We start from the raw sequence: 18,452 nt of genomic DNA, 5'->3' as shown, positions 1-18,452 counted from the left end.
TTTCTCTCCTTCATGGATAATTTTCAAATTAAATGGCTGGAACAATAATCATTCAAACAGTACGGTATTTTTATCTTTAAATTTTTCCAAAAATGTTAAGTGTTATGATCAATAAATACAGTTTTCTCAGATGCATTACTGGTAACATAAATGTTGAAATGTTGCAGCACCAACACCAACTCAAGGTCCCCTTCTCAATTGTGGAATATTTCTGTTGATGAAATTTCAACTTTCTGAAAAAATATCTTTTATAATCTTCTTGCAAGAGTAGAGCACTGACACCCATATCACTCGTGTCGATAACCACTTTGAATGGCTTTGCGTAATCAGGTGTGGCTAACACTGGGGCAGTGGTTAACACAGCTGTCAAATTCCTTCTGACATTCCTCTTTCCACTGCAATTTTCTGCACTTCTTCAACAAGTCAGTTAATGAAGCAACCATGCTGTATAGTGCGAATTTTCAATAAAACTCAGTCCCATGGGGCCATCTGGCCATGTCCAACAACTTAGTCCAGGAATGTGACTTGGTCTTTTGTGAACTCACCAAGCCTCCCAAAATCGATTGAACAATTCTGATAGATGCTGATAAAATTCATTCCATAAGTATTGGAAAAAGAACCAAGTTGTCAATGTATACTACAGAACTGGGTAATCCAGAAGTGATTTTATTGGTTAGTCTTTGAACTATGATTGCTGCTGTTTCAAACGAATGGCATGGCCCTACTGCGAATCCTCTTGCAGGGATGCCTGCCTTGAAGAAGTTTTCCTCCTCTCTCTACAAGAATCTCAGGGAGTCCCTCTCCCACTGAAACTCCCAGGTCATTTCTTCTGCTCTGAAGCTCTTCCGGACTTGTCCTACCTGCCTATCTCCTTTTCCACCTATCCACTCCACCCTCTCCTCCCTGACCTATCACCTTTATTCCCTCCCCCACTCACCCATTGTACTCTATGCTACTTTCTCCCCACCCCCACCCTCCTCTAGCCTATCTCTCCACGCTTCAGGCTCACTGCCTTTATTCCTGATGAAGGGCTTTTGCCCGAAACGTCGATTTCAAAGCTCCTTGGATGCTGCCTGAACTACTGTGCTCTTCCAGCACCACTAATCCAGAATCTGGTTTCCAGCATCTGCAGTCATTGGTTTTACCTCTTAAACTGGTATAGTCCATTCAGCATCACGAACGCTGAAACTGTATTTGCTCTTTAAGATAAATTGGCTCTTTAAGCCAATTTCCTCTGAGTTAATCCTTATTAGAAATATAAGTTTTTATGTCCCTCCTTCTCAAACCAGTCATTCCACGGGATGTGAAAACAAAGGTTATTGTGGAGTTTCCCATGTGATCAACAAAGAGGGAAATACTACAATTGCGATTGAATGTTTTTAAAATCAGAAGTTTATAACAGATTTTAGCAGTATGGTTGCTTCGTTGACTGACTAATTGAAGAAGCGCAGAATAGGATATGAATCTGACTTTGTAACTGCACTGACTTTATGATAGTCCATATAATCATTGGATACCATCTGGTTTTGGCACCATTGCAATGGGTAAGCCCCAATTTCTTATAACGCAATTATGTTGTCTTTGAGCATGCGTTCGATCTCCTTTTGAATCCTTGCCAACTTTAGAGAATTAAGTCTATAAGAGTGTTGCTTAATTGGAACTGAATTTCCTGTATCTACGTCATGTGTAATTAGATTAGTACTTCCCAGCTTATTCCCACATATCACATGTCATTGTAATAACTCTTTCAGGTGATCTCAATTTACCTCTGGAAGGTAACTCAATAATTTATACCAACTTGTGTGAACTTCCTGACTATCTAATTAAATTTGAGGAATATCAAGTTCAAATTTATCTGGATTTGTTTCTTTATCCTGTGTCGTTACCAGTAACGCATTCTCCTTTTGCTTTCCTCTCCTATCAAAATACCTTTGAGCATGTTCACATGACATACTCTGAGATCTTTTTAATTTGCCATTCTTAACAAATAATTCACCTCACCGAATCTCTTTTTCATAGAAGTCACAGAATCCCCACAGTGTGGAAACAGGCCATTTAGCCCAACAAGTCTATACCAACCCTCCAAAGAGTAACCCACCCATTTCGCCTGACTAATGCACCTGACCGACACATCCCTGAACACTATTAGCATGGCCAATTCATCTAAACTGCACATCTTTGGACTATGGGAGGAAACTGGAGCACCCAGAGGAAACCCATGCTGGCTCCGGGAAAATGTGCAAACTCCACACAGACAATTGCCTGAGGCTAGAATTGAACCTGGGTCCCTGGCGCTGTGAGGGTTGCTAGTCCTGATGGAGCAACACTCAGAAAGCTTGTACTTCCAAATAAACCTGTTAGATTATAACCTGGTGTTGTGTAATTTTTAACTCCGTCCATACTTCGTGATAGAATGGCCTCTAAAAATCTAGTGGGCACATCCTTTATAACAAATATTGATTCCCACTTTTTGTTTTAGGTAGGTGTCCTATGCAATCAATTAATATCTTTCTAAAAGATACATAAAATACAGGAATGGCTTACAAGGGTGCACGTTTTATTGCTGCCTGAGGTTTTCCAATTACCTGACACATATGAAATGTCAGGGAAAATTCAACTATGTCCTTTTGTAGTTGAGGCCAATAAAAGTGATTTTGGCTTGAGTTTTATTACTCCCAAATGATCTCCTACATGTAATTGATGTGCTACCGGCATCACTTCCTTCTATACCTCACCAATAATACAACTTGATGAACTTCTGCCTATTTCTCATTCACCTGAATATGTGATGGTCATCATCACAATGTCATTAAGATAGTAACATTCTGGAATACACTTTGATTCTTCTTCTGTGGACACTTTTTGATACAACTACTTAGATTTTCATCTTTCTGTTGTAGTTCAGTTGTCCTCTATTGTTCTTGTCTTTTCTCAACCATTTGATCATGGTCTCTAATAATTGTATTTGAACTTTCTTATCTCCATTCTTTGATTTCCTCTCCTTCAACCTGTGGCTTTGTGACCTTGCTGCCAATCAGTAAGGAAAACTTCCAGGATATACTTCCGGTAATAACTCAGTTGCCTGGTTTCCCATAGGCTATTCAACCACAATAGGCATCACTCCCACCTGTGATCCAGCTATATCATTACCAAGGATAAATTCTTGGAACTGAGAATTCCTCTATTACTCCTACCATCGCTTCACTACATTTCACCGGACTATCCAATCTCACTTTACATATCCTTTCTAATAATACTCCTTCTGAGTTACATATTTCTTTCCCTCACCATCGAAGGTTTACATGCTCCAGTATCTGTTAAAAATTTAATTTCTTTACCTGCTTCTCTTGGCATACATCAGTAAACCTTACCTTTGCAAGTAAATTCTTTCAAGAGATATGGTATTATTTTATTAGAAACCCCTGACCAAATAGTATATTCTGGTGCAGCTTTTTAGCTACCACTGTGCTTTCCTTTATCCTGCAACAAAACTCACTGGCTTATCCTGTTTTCCCACATCCATCTTCCCAGGGCTTTTTTCTAAACCACCAACACTGAGACTTTATTAAAGGGAAAACACTCATGTGTTTCCTTTTTTACCCTGTAGTAAACTATCTTTTTTGTCTTCAATGAGATCTTTTCCCTTATCACCTGAGGATTTCTCTTTACCCCAATTTCTATCCCTCACAGACTGAAATTGATGATGGAAGTCAAACTTTGAGTTATGAACCAACTCGTAATCATCAGCCACTTATGCTTGCAGTTTAAACTCTGCTCTTCCACATGAGTTCTCACTACTTCAGAAAGTGAATTTTTGAACTCGTCCAAAATAATCATCTCTCTAACAGTGTCATCTGGTTGATCTATTTTGAATGCCCTTATCCACCTATCAAAATGACTTTGTTTGATCCATTCAAACTTAATTTGAATCTCCTCAGATGCCTGGAACAGTCAGTAGGCTTCTGGCATTAATTCATATGCACTTAAGATGGCATTTTTCCTCTCCTTATACTTCCCAGATGATACTTCTGATAGTGATGCAAATACCCCACCATAACTACCTGCAAATTTTGTTTGAATCACAATAGTCACATGGTCACCATCCATTTTCATTTGTTTAACTTCTTTCTCAAGTGAAATGAAAACTGCTTCTACGTCCTTCTCATCAAACTTTGATGATGTTTGGACATATTTAAATAGATCACCACTGGGTTTTTGCCCACGATGGGTTTGGTGTTCATTACTGTCCTCATCAATACATCTACCTTTGCCATTTTAAGTTGATTTTCCTCCTTCATTTCCAATTTCCGTAGATTGAAAACTCTTCTTACCTTCTGCTTTTAATTGTAACTCAAACTGTTTCATTTCCATTTCATATTCAAGCTGTTTTAATTCTTTTTTCTTTGTTCTGATGCTATTATTTCTCTCTCTTTTGCTTTTGCCTCTCTTTGTTCTGCCATGGCTTTTCTTTCTTTATCTTTTTTCCGTTGCTTTTGTCTCTAATTGAAGCTGCTTCATTTACAATTGAATTGTAGCCATTTCCAATGATTCTAAATGCATTCCTGGCAATTGTAGATGTAGAACTATAGCTGTAAATATTTCCCTTATCCTCAGACACAGGTAGATCTAACTTTAACTTGTTTACCAATTCTAAAGGTTTTGCCTTGCTCACTTTCTATAAACTATCCGAAGTAACTTCTTCCACTCCCAGGAAACTATTAGTGACTGACGGAGCCATTATGCCAGAAGGCACATTCTGTTTAAATCAACTGAATACAACACCAAAAAAACCCACTAGCGCTCACCACTCACTGTCTTTGACACTGCCTAAACCCAAACTGGAATTAGAGATTTTGATCCTGACAAGAGCCCAGTTTGTTAGGAATTAGACCAGATCCCCTGCAAATATATCAAAGAGATGGCCTAGACCATAACTTTTATCATATTTAAAGGCGAGTGCAAGGTGTAGTGTTCCAGATGTAATTCAATTGGTCACACTATTCAGCTTTATACAAAACACACTTTATTCTCAGACCCAGTTAAAATTCAAACAAAAGAAGAATTACTATAACTTAACTCTATTGGAAAACTTATCAGAATAAAAGAAACTATATATCAGCATCCCATAAACACACCCTTGGCCAAGGCAGGTTCAGTAAAGCTGATTATCTCACATGCAATTGCAGTAGATTAGATTACATTACATTACAGTGTGGAAACAGGCCCGTCGGCCCAACAAGTCCACACCGACCCGCCGAAGCGCAACCCACCCATACCCCTACATTTACCCCTTACCGAACACTACGGGCAATTTAGCATGGCCAATTCACCTGACCTGCACATCTTTTGGATTGTGGGAGGAAACCGGAGCACCCGGAGGAAACCCAGGCAGACACGGGGAGAATGTGCAAACTCCACACAGTCAGTCGCCTGAGGCGGGAATTGAACCCGGATCTCCGGCACTGTGAGGCAGGGTGAGAGAGACATACTGTAACAGTTGCCACAGCCAATTTCAAGCCCTAACAATTGCTGAAAGCAAACTAAAGCCTGATTTTTGTGGGAGCCTGACTCCGCCCATTCATGCTGCTTTTATTGTCCAACTTTTAAACAAATAGAGGGCTTACAAGCTGTTTAGTTTATTGGCTTGGATGAGACAGCTCGGCATCTCTGGTTCAAAACCTCTCTTCAAAAATAAACAAAATACACCTCTTAAAACCATATATCTTAACAAAATATCGTATTGTTAATTGGATGACGTAAAAGTGTTGAAGAGCAAAAGCAAACTAAAGCATGAGGTGAGAGTTCATTAAAGGGAGAAGATAAACCTCTTCCCAAGAAGATACAAGCAAGTCTTAGTGATGTAATTGATCAAGCCAGTATGAAAAACATGCCACATTTGTAATGTTTACTTGTGACCAAACTGGTCACTTGCTTGAGACTGAATGGCTCTGGATTAGTGGTGCCGGAAGAGCACAGCAGTTCAGGCAGCATCCAAGGAGCTTCGAAATCGACGTTTCGGGCAAAAGCCCTTCATCAGGAATAAAGGCAGTGAGCCTGGAGCGTGGAGAGATAAGCTAGAGGAGGGTGGGGGTGGGGAGAAAGTAGCATAGGGTACAATGGGTGAGTCGGGGAGGGGATGAAGGTGATTGGTCAGGGAGGAGAGGGTGGAGTGGATAGGTGGAAAAGGAGATAGGCAGGTAGGACAAGTCTGGATAAGTCATGGGGACAGTGCTGAGCTGGTAGTTTAGAACTAGGGTGAGGTGGGGGAGGGGGAAATGAGGAAACTGTTGAAGTCCACATTGATGCCCTGGGGTCGAAGTGTTCCGAGGCGGAAGATGAGGCGTTCTTCCTCCAGGCGTCTGGTGGTGAGGGAGCGGCGGTGAAGGAGGCCCAGGACCTCCATGTCCTCGGCAGAGTGGGAGGGGGAGTTGAAATGTTGGGTCATGAGGTGGTGTGGTTGATTGGTGCGGGTGTCTCGGAGATGTTCCCTAAAGCACTCTGCTAGGAGGCGCCCAGTCTCCCCAATGTAGAGGAGACCGCATAGGGAGCAACGGATACAATAAATGATATTAGTGGATGTGCAAGTAAAACTTTGATGGATGTGGAAGGCTCCTTTAGTGCCTTGGATAGAGGTGAGGGAGGAGGTGTGGGCGCAGGTTTTACAGTTCCTGCAGTGGCAGGGGAAAGTGCCAGGATGGGAGGGTGGGTTGTAGGGGGGCGTGGACCTGACCAGGTAGTCACGGAGGGAACGGTCTTTGCGGAAGGTTGAAAGGGGTGGGGAGGGAAAACCTGCGCCCACACCTCCTCCCTCACCTCTATCCAAGGCCTTAAAGGAGCCTTCACATCCATCAAAGTTTTTCTTTCACATCCACTAATATCATTTATTGTATTAATTGCTCCCGATGTGGTCTCCTCTACATTGGGGAGACTGGGCGCCTCCTAGCAGAGCGCTTTAGGGAACATCTCCGAGACACCCGCACCAATCAACCACACCGCCCCATGGCCCAACATTTCAACTCCCCCTCCCACTCTGCCGAGGACATGGAGGTCCTGGGCCTCCTTCACCACCGCTCCCTCACCACCAGACGCCTGGAGGAAGAACGCCTCATCTTCCACCTCGGAACACTTCAACCCCAGGGCATCAATGTGGACTTCAACAATTTCCTCATTTCCTCCTCCCCCACCTCACCCTAGTTGTAAACTTCCAGCTCAGCACTGTCCCCATGACTTATCCGGACTTGTCCTACCTGCCTATCTCCTTTTCCACCTATCCATTCCACTCTCTCCTCCCTGACCTATCACCTTCATCCCCTCCCCCACTCACCCATTGTACTCTATGCTACTTTCTCGCCATCCCCACCCTCCTCTAGCTTATCTCTCCACGCTGCAGGCTCACTGCCTTTATTCCTGATGAAGTGCTTTTGCCAGAAGCGTCGATTTCGAAGCTCCTTGGATGCTGCCTGAACTGCTGTGCTCTTCCAGCACCACTAATCCAGAATCTGGTTTCCAGCATCTGCAGTCATTGTTTTTACCTCTGAGACTGAATGGCACAGAGTGTACATGCATAGCTTCTTTGTATGAAAGAGAACGAAAAAAGCTTGCCTCACAACAAGATTAGCTCGCACGGGGGAGTTTGACTGATCAACAGCTAGAAATTGAAAAGGAACAAGCCGATCACTTGTTCTGGTCTGATCTTTGGACAGGTCGACGTAAAAGTGTTACTTGTAATTGAATGCATGGTATGGGTAGGAGAAAGTTTTGTAGTGTACTTCATTTTAATAAAGAATATTTAATATATTCCTTATTAGAACTGTCTTGGGTTATTCATATCCAAAGTAAACCTGACAGACCAGGAAAAGTAGAACTAAAAGCCTGAGGGGCTTTGAAGGAGAACTTTCGGATGGATCTGTTCCTATGTTTCTGTTATCTTTATCCTTGTAGCAGGTAGTGGTGATGGGTTTAGAATATACTGTCTGAGTTGCCTTGGTGAATTTATGTAATACATCTTGTAGTTGGTTCACAGTACTACTACTACTCAAATGTCAGTGGTAGAGGGAGTGAATCCAAATCCACAATTTCTTTGATCTGTAAGGACAAGGGTTGACTACCACCTGCAAATTCCCCACCAAGCCCCTCACCATCTTGATTTATTGTTCCTTCACTGTTGCTAGGTAAAACTCGTGGAATTCCCTCCTTGTTGGTATTGTGGATCTACCTACAGCACAAGGATTGCAGTTCAAATAGGCAGTTCACTACCAACTTTTCAAGGGCAATTTGAGATGAGTACTAAATGTTAGCCAACCACCAATGCCCACATCCGATGAGTGGAAAATTAGTTCTATCACATTCCTTACTTGTGGCTTTTGCGTGGTGCACAGCCTTTTGGGAGTGTGGAGATGAACCACTTGCTTCCTCTGATTTCAGCTTTTGACCTGTTCTTGTAGCCACAAGTATTTTATATGGCTGGTCCAGTTCAGTTTCTGGCCATTGCAACCTCCTTAAGCACACTAGCTTTCGGAGGAGCGATGTTCCTTCATCAGGTGGTAGTGGAGGGCTCAATCCTAACACACGGAATTTATAGCAAAAATTTACAGTGTGATGTAACTGAAATTATACATTGAAAAATTGATTGTCTATTAAGCCTTTCATCTGTTAGAATACTGTGATAGCTTTACTTCTTTCATGTGTAAATCACAAAACCTTTTTATTTAAAATGTTGCATTCTCGGGTTAGTTGTTAACAATGGTGATAGCTAGACAATACGTTGAAGGTGTTGGCCCCCTGTGTTCTCTGTCTATGCCATGATGTTTAGATTGATTCTAATCTAAAAAGTGAGATAACGCAGTTTTACATGAATTCATGCAGTTTTTGAGTACATTGACGACATTTTCTTCCTCTGGACCCATGGCGAGGACTCACTGATAAAACTACATAGTGACATCAACAAGTTTCATCCCACCAACAAACTCACCATGGACTACTCTCGACTATCTGTCTCATTCTTGGATACATGCGTCTCCATCAAGGATGGACACCTCAGCACCACACTCTACCGCAAACCCACAGACAACCTCACAATGCTACACTTCTCCAGCTTCCACCCAAAACATATTAAAACAGCCAACCCCTATGGACAAGACCTATGCATACACCTGATCTGCTCTGATGAGAAGGAACGTGACGGACACCTGGCAGTACTCAGGGATGCCCTCACAAGAACGGGGTACAAAGCCCAACTCATCGACCGCCAGTTCCGACGTGCCACAGCAAGGAACCGTAATGACCTCCTCAGGAGACAGACACGTGTTGCAACCAACAGGGTACCCTTTGTTGTTTAGTATTTCCCAGGAGCTGAAAAATAATGCTATGTTCTTCGTGACCTGCAAAACATTATCAATGAGGATGAGCACCTCCCCAAGACCTTCCCCACATCTCCACTATTTGCCTTTAAACAACCGCCAAACGTCAAACAGATCATTATTCGTAGCAAGCTGCCCAGCTCTCAGGACAACTCCATACAGCCCTGTCAAGGTAGGCGCTGCAAGACGTGTCAGAGTGTGGATATAGATACCACCATTACGCATGGGGACACCTCCCACCTTGTGCATGGCAGGTGCTCATGTGACTCAGCCAACATTGTCTATCTTATACGTTGCAGGCAAGGATGCTCGGAGGCATGGTACATTGGGGAAACCGAGCAAAGGCTACGACAATGGATGAATGGGCACCGCACAACAATCAACAGACAGGAGGGTTCCCTCCCAGTTGGGGAACACTTCAGTGGTCCAGGACATTCAGCCTCGGCCCTTCGGGTGACCATCCTCCAAGGTAGACTTCGGGACAGGCAGCAGAGAAAAAAGGCCGAGCAGAGGCTGATAGCTAAGTTCGGTACCCATAGGGAAGGCCTCAACCGGGACCTTGGGTTCATGTCACATTACAGATGACCACCATTGCATTGTACACACACACAGATACTCCTACACACACACCCACACACACACAGGCACTCCTATACACACGGACACACAGACACCCACACACAGCCTTACAGACACACATAGTCCCACAATCACAATGCAGCCCCTCACAGACTTAAGACACTCTGCACTCACTACACACACACATACACTTTCGCACACTCACAACCCCCAACCCAGACAGACACACACACACAGACAGACAAAGACCCACATGCACACATATATTTTGTGGGGTGAATTTGTACTTGCTGGGTTACATTGGACTTTGCTCAAAAACTGCATGCATTCATGTAGAACTCTGAGCTCAAAAACTGTTTGAATTCATGTAAAACTCTGTTATCTCACTTTTTAGATTAGAATCAATCTAAACATCATGGCATAGACAGAGAACACGGGGGACCAACACCTTCAACATATTGTCTAGCTATCACCATTATTAACAGCTATCCCGAGATTGCAACTTTTAAAAGAAAGGTTTTGTGATTTACACGTGAAAGAAGTGAAACTAACACGGTATTCTAACAGATGAAAGGCTTAACAGACAATCAGTTTTTCAATGTATAATTTCAGTTACATCACGTTGTAAATTTTTGCTCTAAATTCTGTGTGTTAGGATTGGGCCCTCCACTACCACCTGATGAAGAAGCGTCACTCCGAAAGCTAGTGTGCTTCCACTTAAACTGTTGGACTATAACCTGGTGTTGTGTGATTTTTAATTTTGTACACCCTGGTCCAACACTGGCATCTCCAAATCCTTAATACTGATAATTGAGGATTCAGTGATGGTAACATCATTGAATGTTATGGGGTAATATTTAAATTCAGTCTTCATAAAAGTGCTAATTGCTTGGAATTAGTGTGATGTGAATTTGACTTGATGCTTGTCAGTGCAAGCCTGGACATCATCCAGGTCTTGCCGAATTAGAATATGGACTACTTCAGTATCTAACAAGTTAGGAATCGGGAGTTGGAGCTGAACATTATGCAATTATCGGTGAACGTCCCCTCTTCTGATCTTATGATGGAGGGTAGATCATTGATGAAGCAGCTGAAGATGGTTAGAGCTCGGAAACTACCTTGACAACAGTGATGCAATGGTGCTCAAATCACGAGAGGGAGTATCAGTTAATGGAGAGCTTTCCCCCACAGTTGTGTCTAATTTTCTAGGGCTTCTTGATGCTTTGCTTGGTGAAGTGCAGCCTGATGTCAAAGGCAGTCACTCTAACCTAAATACGGAACTTTTGTCCATGTTCAAAGGAAAGCTTTTGTCCATGTTCAAATGAGGTCAGCAAAACCTGAACAGAGTATCAGTAGGTATGTATTGCTCAGCAGATGCTGCTTGATAACATTGTTGATGACCCTTTCCATTATTTTATTGATGATTTGGTCAGATCACATTTGAAATCCACATTTAATTAACATATGAGAAATGTTTGAGGACTCTGGCTTGATACTCGATAGAGTTTAGAGGGGGATCTAGTTGAAATATACAGAATAGTGAATGGCCTGGACAGAGTAGATGTTGGGAAGATGTTTCCATTGGTAGGAGAGACTAGGACCTGAGGGCATAGCCTTAGAGTAAAGGGAAACCTTTTAGAATGGAGATAAGGAGAAACATCTTTAGCTGGAGAGTAGTGAATCAATGGAATTCATTGCCTCCAAGTTTATGATTTGCAGAAGGTCCACTTCAGTGGAATCTTGAAATGACTTGAGTGTAGCCGTCACCGAAACAACTGTTTCAGATTGATGAGGTCTTCTTTCTCAACTAATAACCTGTGTTTTCTGGAACAAATAAATTACATGAATTTTGCTTATAATTTTATTCTCTTTGCTCTTTCCTTGACCGTGCTTACGTGAGTGAGTGTCATCGTGTGAAACTTTAGAGCAGATATAAAATAAATAATCATCTTTCATTATTTAAACACATGTAAAGCTTGTTGCTGGTTATTCAATTGATCTACATGCTCGGAGGGTAAAAATTACATCCATCTTCCTCTCAAAAGGTTACTAATTGCAGACAATTGGGAAGGAAGCAGGGATTTCAGATGTTCTCCCTTACTTGTTCCTTAATGTCGGTAAAGGACAGGTGAAAAAGACAATTCTAGCCTCAAGTGAATGACTGTGTGTAGTTTGCATGTTCTCCCCATGTCTGATAGGTTTCCGTTTGGTGCTTTGGTTTCCTGCCACAATCCAAAGATGTGTAAGTTAGGTGGATTGGCCATGCTAAATTATCCGTAGTATTCAGGGGTGTGTAGGTTAGATGCATTAATCATGGGAAATGCAGGGTTACAGGGATAGGATATGGGGATGGGTCTGGATGGGAGGCTTCTTGATGGGTTGGTGTGGACTTGATGGGCTGAATGTCCTATTTCCACGCTGTGGGGATTTTTTAAAAGAAAAAGTCTGCAAGGCAGAAATTGCTTTCAGATGCATCAAATCAACAGCAAAATTAAAGTATGACATTGCCACTGAACAATTAACCTCCAATATGTCTCCGTTCCCCATATTTATAGCTCAAAACTTTGACATTGGAAATTTATTGTTTTGAAACCTGACTAAAACAGGTGTAATTATAATAGTTTCACCAAGCCCCTAAGCAAATTGTATTAGCTCTTTGGAGGGGAACAAAGTTTTGAATCAAACCTCTTAAATATAGTAGAAATTAGTTCTGATGTACTCGCATGGGAATAAATTGTTCAAAGAATGTAAGGCACAAAAAGTCTTTATTCACAAGCAATGAGCTGTGAGTTTACCTGGCAAGCTATTGTATCTGATGTATAGACATGTTACATTAACAGTAAGTGTTAGATATCAGATTGTATTTTGGAGTAAATCATATTCGGAACTTTAAACATTGGGGTATTTAGTTCTGGTATCCATTCTCACAAGAAATATAAATGCGAGCCAAACCTACTTTCAGAGTAACTCCTGACATGAAACAGGAAATGCAATTTCTGCATTCAAATTGGCTTGCAGACAACAAAATACAGTAATCTAAATAGTTTGGGAAGGATTTAGTTTATTTTTATCTGATAATTATTATCTAAGAAGTAGATTATTTCCCTGAATTACATTCTTGATTATCTAAAAACAATTTAAAGACCCTACATTACAAGAATGGTTGGACTGGTACTCAGGTATTCTGTGCTCAGGAATATCCTGAGGTTCAGGGAAGTACTTTATAAGAAATGTTTTTTGTTCATAATGATTGTAAGTGTGTGAGATAGATCTTGTAGGTCGTGCTGTTCCCATGTATCTGTTAACCTTGTTTTTCTCCATGGTAGAGGGGGTCACAGGTTTGGCAGATGCTGCCTGAGAAGCTTCGGTGAATTGTTGCAGTGCATCTTTGTAAATAATACACCGAAGACTACACATTACTCACTTAATCACACCTTTTCCAATGACTATCTGCTACAAGTGGATCTGCACTTGTGGTTCAATTTTTAAGTATTTAAACATAGTAAAGTAAAGGGTTAACTGTACCAATAGTTTAACAAGCTCATGCTTAAGGTACTATTGTGATGATACTATGACTTTAAGAGGGGCATTTCATCCTAATTTTTATTTTGAGGAGAGGATTGGGACAGAAGTGCCGAGTTGTCTCTCCCAAGCCAATAAAATAAACTGCTTGTGAGGTCCTCAGTGATGTTTTTTGAAGTTAGAACAATAAGAGCAACATGAATGGGTGGAGTCAGGCTCCTTCAGAACCAGAGTTTTAGTTTAGCTTTCCAGTTTTGGAGTTTTGAATTTGGCTATGGAAGCTGCTATACATCGCTCTGCCACAGCAAAAAGTTTCAGTTCTTTCTCTCTGCCAGAATTTTCTCTTGGTGTTCTTTTCTTCTGGACTGGAGAAATACTGCAGTTGAGACTATTTTATTGAATTATCCTTTGCCAAGGGTGTGTTTATGGGATGTTACTATATTGGAAGAGTTAAATTTTCCAAAAGGATTAAAGTTATATCAATTCTTCTTTCAACTGTTTGTATTTCAACTGAATGTAAGAATAAAGTGTGTTTTGCTGAAAGACCAATCAAATTACATCTGCAATACAGCACTTTGCATTTGCTCAGTGAAGTTAGAGATTTTAGAGAAGGTTTGTAGCTCAGGTTGTGGACTAGATTGTAAGTTTGCTCGCTGAACTGGTGAATTTGTTTTCAGATGATTCATCACCATGCTAGGTAACATCATCAGTGAGTCTCTGTTGAAGCATTGGTGTTCTGTCCTGCTTGCTACTTATGTGTCTTAGTTTGTTGTGGTAGGTGGTATCATTTCCAGTTCTGTTTCAGAGAGGTTGGTAAATGAGGTCCAAATCTATTTGTTTGTTAATGGAGTTTGTGTTTGAATGCCAGTCTCTAGGAATTCCCATGTGTGTCTTGGTTAGCCTGTCCAGGATGGATGTATTCATCTGTGTGTATGGATCTAAGTAATACCATTAAGTGTACAACTTCTGCCCTGATTTGCCTTTTCAGAATGCAAAGGGAGGAGAATTTTTTGCATTGTTTGTCCCAGAGGACTGTGTGTGTGTACATACAAAGTATATTTTAATTAGATGTTGATAAATCAACCTTGACATCAATTGTGTCATTGTAATAGACTGGGTAAAAAGTTTTGAATCATACTGAATCTTACAAAAATGGTAGAGCAGTCTTGATGAGCTGAATAGCCTATTCCTGCATTCCAGTCACTCTCCTAACTTGTGTTTTGTAGGTGGTGGATATGCTTTTGGAAGTCAGGAAGCAATGTTCCTAACTTCTTACTACATGTGTAGCCAGAGTACTTATATGGCTAGGAGAAAGTGAGGACTGCAGATGCTGGAGATCAGAGCTGAAAATGTGTTGCTGGAAAAGCGCAGCAGGTCAGGCAGCATCCAAGGAACAGGAGAATCGACGTTTTGGGCATAAGCCTGAAGAAGGGCTTATGCCCGAATTGTCGATTCTACTTATATGGCTACTCAAGTTAAGGTTTCTGGTCAATTCTAAGCCCCAGGATGCTAATAGTTGGAGATTCAGCAATGGTGATGCCATGGAACGTCAAAGGGAACTGGTTAGATTCTCGTTTTTGGCATTCTGAAGAGGAGGGAAATAGCCATGGAAATAGTTGACAAATTGGTGGTCATTATGGAACAGTCTCAGACATTGGAGGGTGGCAAATGTTACCCTACTGTTTGAAAAAGGAGGGGAGCAGTGGAGAAACAGCAATTATAGAATAGTTAGCCTAACATCAGTAACAGAGAAAATCCTGGAGTTTATTATACAGGATGTGATGACAGTATATTTGGAAAATACTATGGGATTTTCAGAAAATTGTTGAAGATGTTTTACATAAGTTTGGGATTTGACATCAAAACATGTGGGATTGGGTGTTTTATACTGGCATGAATTGACGATCGTTTGGCAGATAGGAAACTGATTAGGAATAAATGGACTGTTTTAAAAATAAATGGAAATAAAAAGCAGTGATGAGCGGGGTACTGCTTGGATCAGTCTTTGAGCCTCAGCTATTCACAATAGGTGGAACTTATCAGGCTCTAAGCAACATGGGCTAAGGCAGATTTATGGCAGAATCGCCCAAGATATTTGTTGAGGCCCGTCTCGATGTCAAGTTCATCTCACTGCATCTTGTACACTTTTCTCCAGCTGTGTGGCAAGATTCTTGCGAGGCAGCACAAGTTCCCAATTGACAAAAATTATTGCTGCTTAAAAGCCCAGCTTTTATGATCTTGCCAAACTTTCAATACAAATTAGTCTTCAGGAAAGCCCAAAGTCAGTTCTTGGCGGGTTCAATTCACCGCTTCCTATACAAAGATCTCCAGACTACAACACATGGACTGCAGCAGTTCAAGAAGGCAAGTCACCATTACCTTCTCAAGGGCAACTAGGGATGGGCAATAAAACCTGGCCGGCCAGCCAGCCACGCTCAAGCCCCATGAATGAATTTTTTAAAGAAATTGTAAACCAGGTACAAACATCTCAGCCCACATTCCACAGCAGCTAAATGCACCCCACACCAACAAATATGCATCCAACATGTGCCAGCCTCTAAGAATTTTCATGTCACATCACCTATCCACTTATAGAATATTTTTGCATTTCAATGCTTCACCGCGAGCTGCACTGGCACCAATTGTAATTTGTAGCAAGGACACTTTCTGCGCAAGGACGTAAAAGCAGCTCATGGATTTGACCAGGCTGTTTCTCTGGGCTCTTCATTCACTGTGACCTTGTGCATGTTCATGTTGCTCCCTCAGTCAGAGATACCAGGCACATATTGCTACTGTTTTGACATGCCATTTAGTACAGATACAAAGAAACTTTATCATGGTTATCAGCAGGCCTCAATCAAGTAAAAAGGGATGTGCTGGCAAAGTGAGCCAAGGGTAGTCTCTGATTGCAGTCCAGGTCCTTCATTGGGTGTCAGGTCAGGAACATCTCCTCATAAGGGGTGAAGATGCTGAAAGTTGTGTAGTTGACCACTCAATTTGACTCTTCTGCCCTTTGATGGAATATTTTGCACCTTGGATGAGAGAGAGGCAGGTGTGATGAAAGTGGATGGGACAGCTATTATTGTTCATGCAGGTGGGGAAGTTTCTTGAGTAAGTGTGATGGTCCTGTGCCTTTAAGAGAGATTTGTACTGTGCTGTTTCTCTTGCAGAGAGGTGTTACCACAGTGGTCCAGAATGTCTGCTTTTAAAAGCTTTGAGTTCCCTGAGTATTTTTAAAAAATTAGACAAAGTTCACCACACACCTCAGGAAGGACATAGTGGCATTGGAGCGTGCCCAGCAGAGGTTCACACAGATGATCCCTGGAATGGTAGGCCTAACATACGATGAACGGCTGAGGATCCTGGATTGTATTCATTAGAGTTTAGAAGGTTGAGGGGAGATCTAATAGAAACTTACAAGATAATGCATGGCTTAGAAAGGGTGGATGCTGGGAATTTGTTTCCATCAGATGGGGATACTAGGACCCGTAGGCACAGCCTTAGAATTAGAGGGGGTCAATTTAAAATGGAATTGAGAGACATTTCTTCAGCCAGAGAGTAGTGGGCCTATGGAATTCATTGCCGCGGAGCGCAGTGGAGGCCGGGACGTCAAATGTCTTCAAGGCTGAGATTGATAAATTCTTAATTTCGCAAGGAATTAAGGGATACGGGGAGAGTGCGGGTGAGGGACATTGAAATGCCCATCAACCAAGATTGAATGGCTTAGTTGACTCGATGGGCCGAATGGCCTTACTTAGACTCTTATGTCTTATAGTCTTATGAGTGAGTGAAGCAAAGCTCACACTGAGGTAGAGTTTCAGTTTTGCTTTCCTTTGAGGTTTGGATTTGACTGCTGTAACTGATACAAAAGCTCTTTCTGCTGAAGCATAACACTTGAGTTCTCTCTTTGTGGCTAGATTTAATCTTTAGGTGTCCTTTTCTCCTGGACTGGACGGGAAATAGCATGTCAGGAAAATTTGTTTTGCTGAATTTGCCTTTCCCAAGGATGTGTTTGTGGGATGCCACTGTATTGGAATGGTGGTTGATTACAGGTGAAATAATATGTTATTTAATTCAGTGTTTCAATGGAGTTATAGTTATATCAATTCTTTTATTGTTTGAATTTTCACTGTGTTGTAAGGATAAAGTATGTTTGCTTAAAGCCTAGTGATAGACCATCAAATCACATCTGGAACATAGCGCCTTACACTTGTCTTTTAATAAGATAAAAAGTTAGGGTTTTGGCTATCGTCTTGATATATTTTGAGGGGTTTTGGTCTCATCCTTTACATGGGCCATGCAGAGGACATGTTGATTGGGGTGGATATGAATGAGTGGGGAAGATATTGCATGCACATATGCATCACAGTCAGAGTGATACAGCATGAGCCTTAGTGAAAGGTAGGTGAAGTAGCAGAGATGGAGTGAGTGTGAGGTATCGGAGAGCTGGTGGCACTTACACTGGTGGAGTGGCAAAGGTCATTGACCTTCTTTCAACTGTCAGGGGCATTTTTCCAGACAGCTTGGACTTTTGAAACCTGGACCAGATCAGCACAGTCTGGTGTTTTGGCCTTCACTGCTGGTCCTAGGGGAAAAACAAGTCCTACCTGTGCACCTCCAGCAGTACCTCCAAGACCATGCTCGAAAAGTGGGGTGCTGATTTTCCTGTTTTCCACAACAGGGACTTACATTGGGACTGTGCAGGGCATTCCACATTGATGATGTTTGCCCAAATGAACAATAGCCTTTTAAATAATGCTCCAGTGCCTGGAATGCCAGTCAAATCTGGAATCTCTAGTGATTGATGAGTTATATGATATGATGGAACAGAATGGGTGGTATTCTTTCCAAAAGGGTTGAAATGCCAATTAATGCAGCAAGTTTGGTAAAATATGGCAAATACTTACTTGGTCAGCCTTTTAATGAAAATCTCACCACCGTGGGCGGCACGCTGGCACAGTGGTTAGCACTGCTGCCTCACAGCGCCAGAGA

At 41.8% G+C, this 18,452-nt stretch overlaps 1 protein-coding gene across 1 annotated transcript; it reads left to right on the top strand.

Annotated features, from left to right (window-relative positions):
* The first annotated feature begins 8,713 nt into the window (after window positions 1–8,713).
* LOC148147010 (uncharacterized) lies at window positions 8,714–9,944 on the top strand. The gene is given in 2 exon segments (XM_087996862.1): window positions 8,714–8,728; window positions 8,874–9,944. Coding segments are annotated over 2 exon segments (1,086 nt in total).
* Window positions 9,945–18,452: the final 8,508 nt, after the last annotated feature.

Source organism: Chiloscyllium plagiosum, unplaced genomic scaffold, assembly GCF_037043375.1.
Source record: "Chiloscyllium plagiosum isolate Xiang-an unplaced genomic scaffold, Cpla_swu_hap1 HiC_scaffold_18, whole genome shotgun sequence".
Lineage (NCBI taxonomy): Eukaryota > Metazoa > Chordata > Chondrichthyes > Orectolobiformes > Hemiscylliidae > Chiloscyllium > Chiloscyllium plagiosum.
Note: the sequence above shows the minus strand (reverse complement) of the source record. Positions and strands in the feature narration are given on the sequence as shown.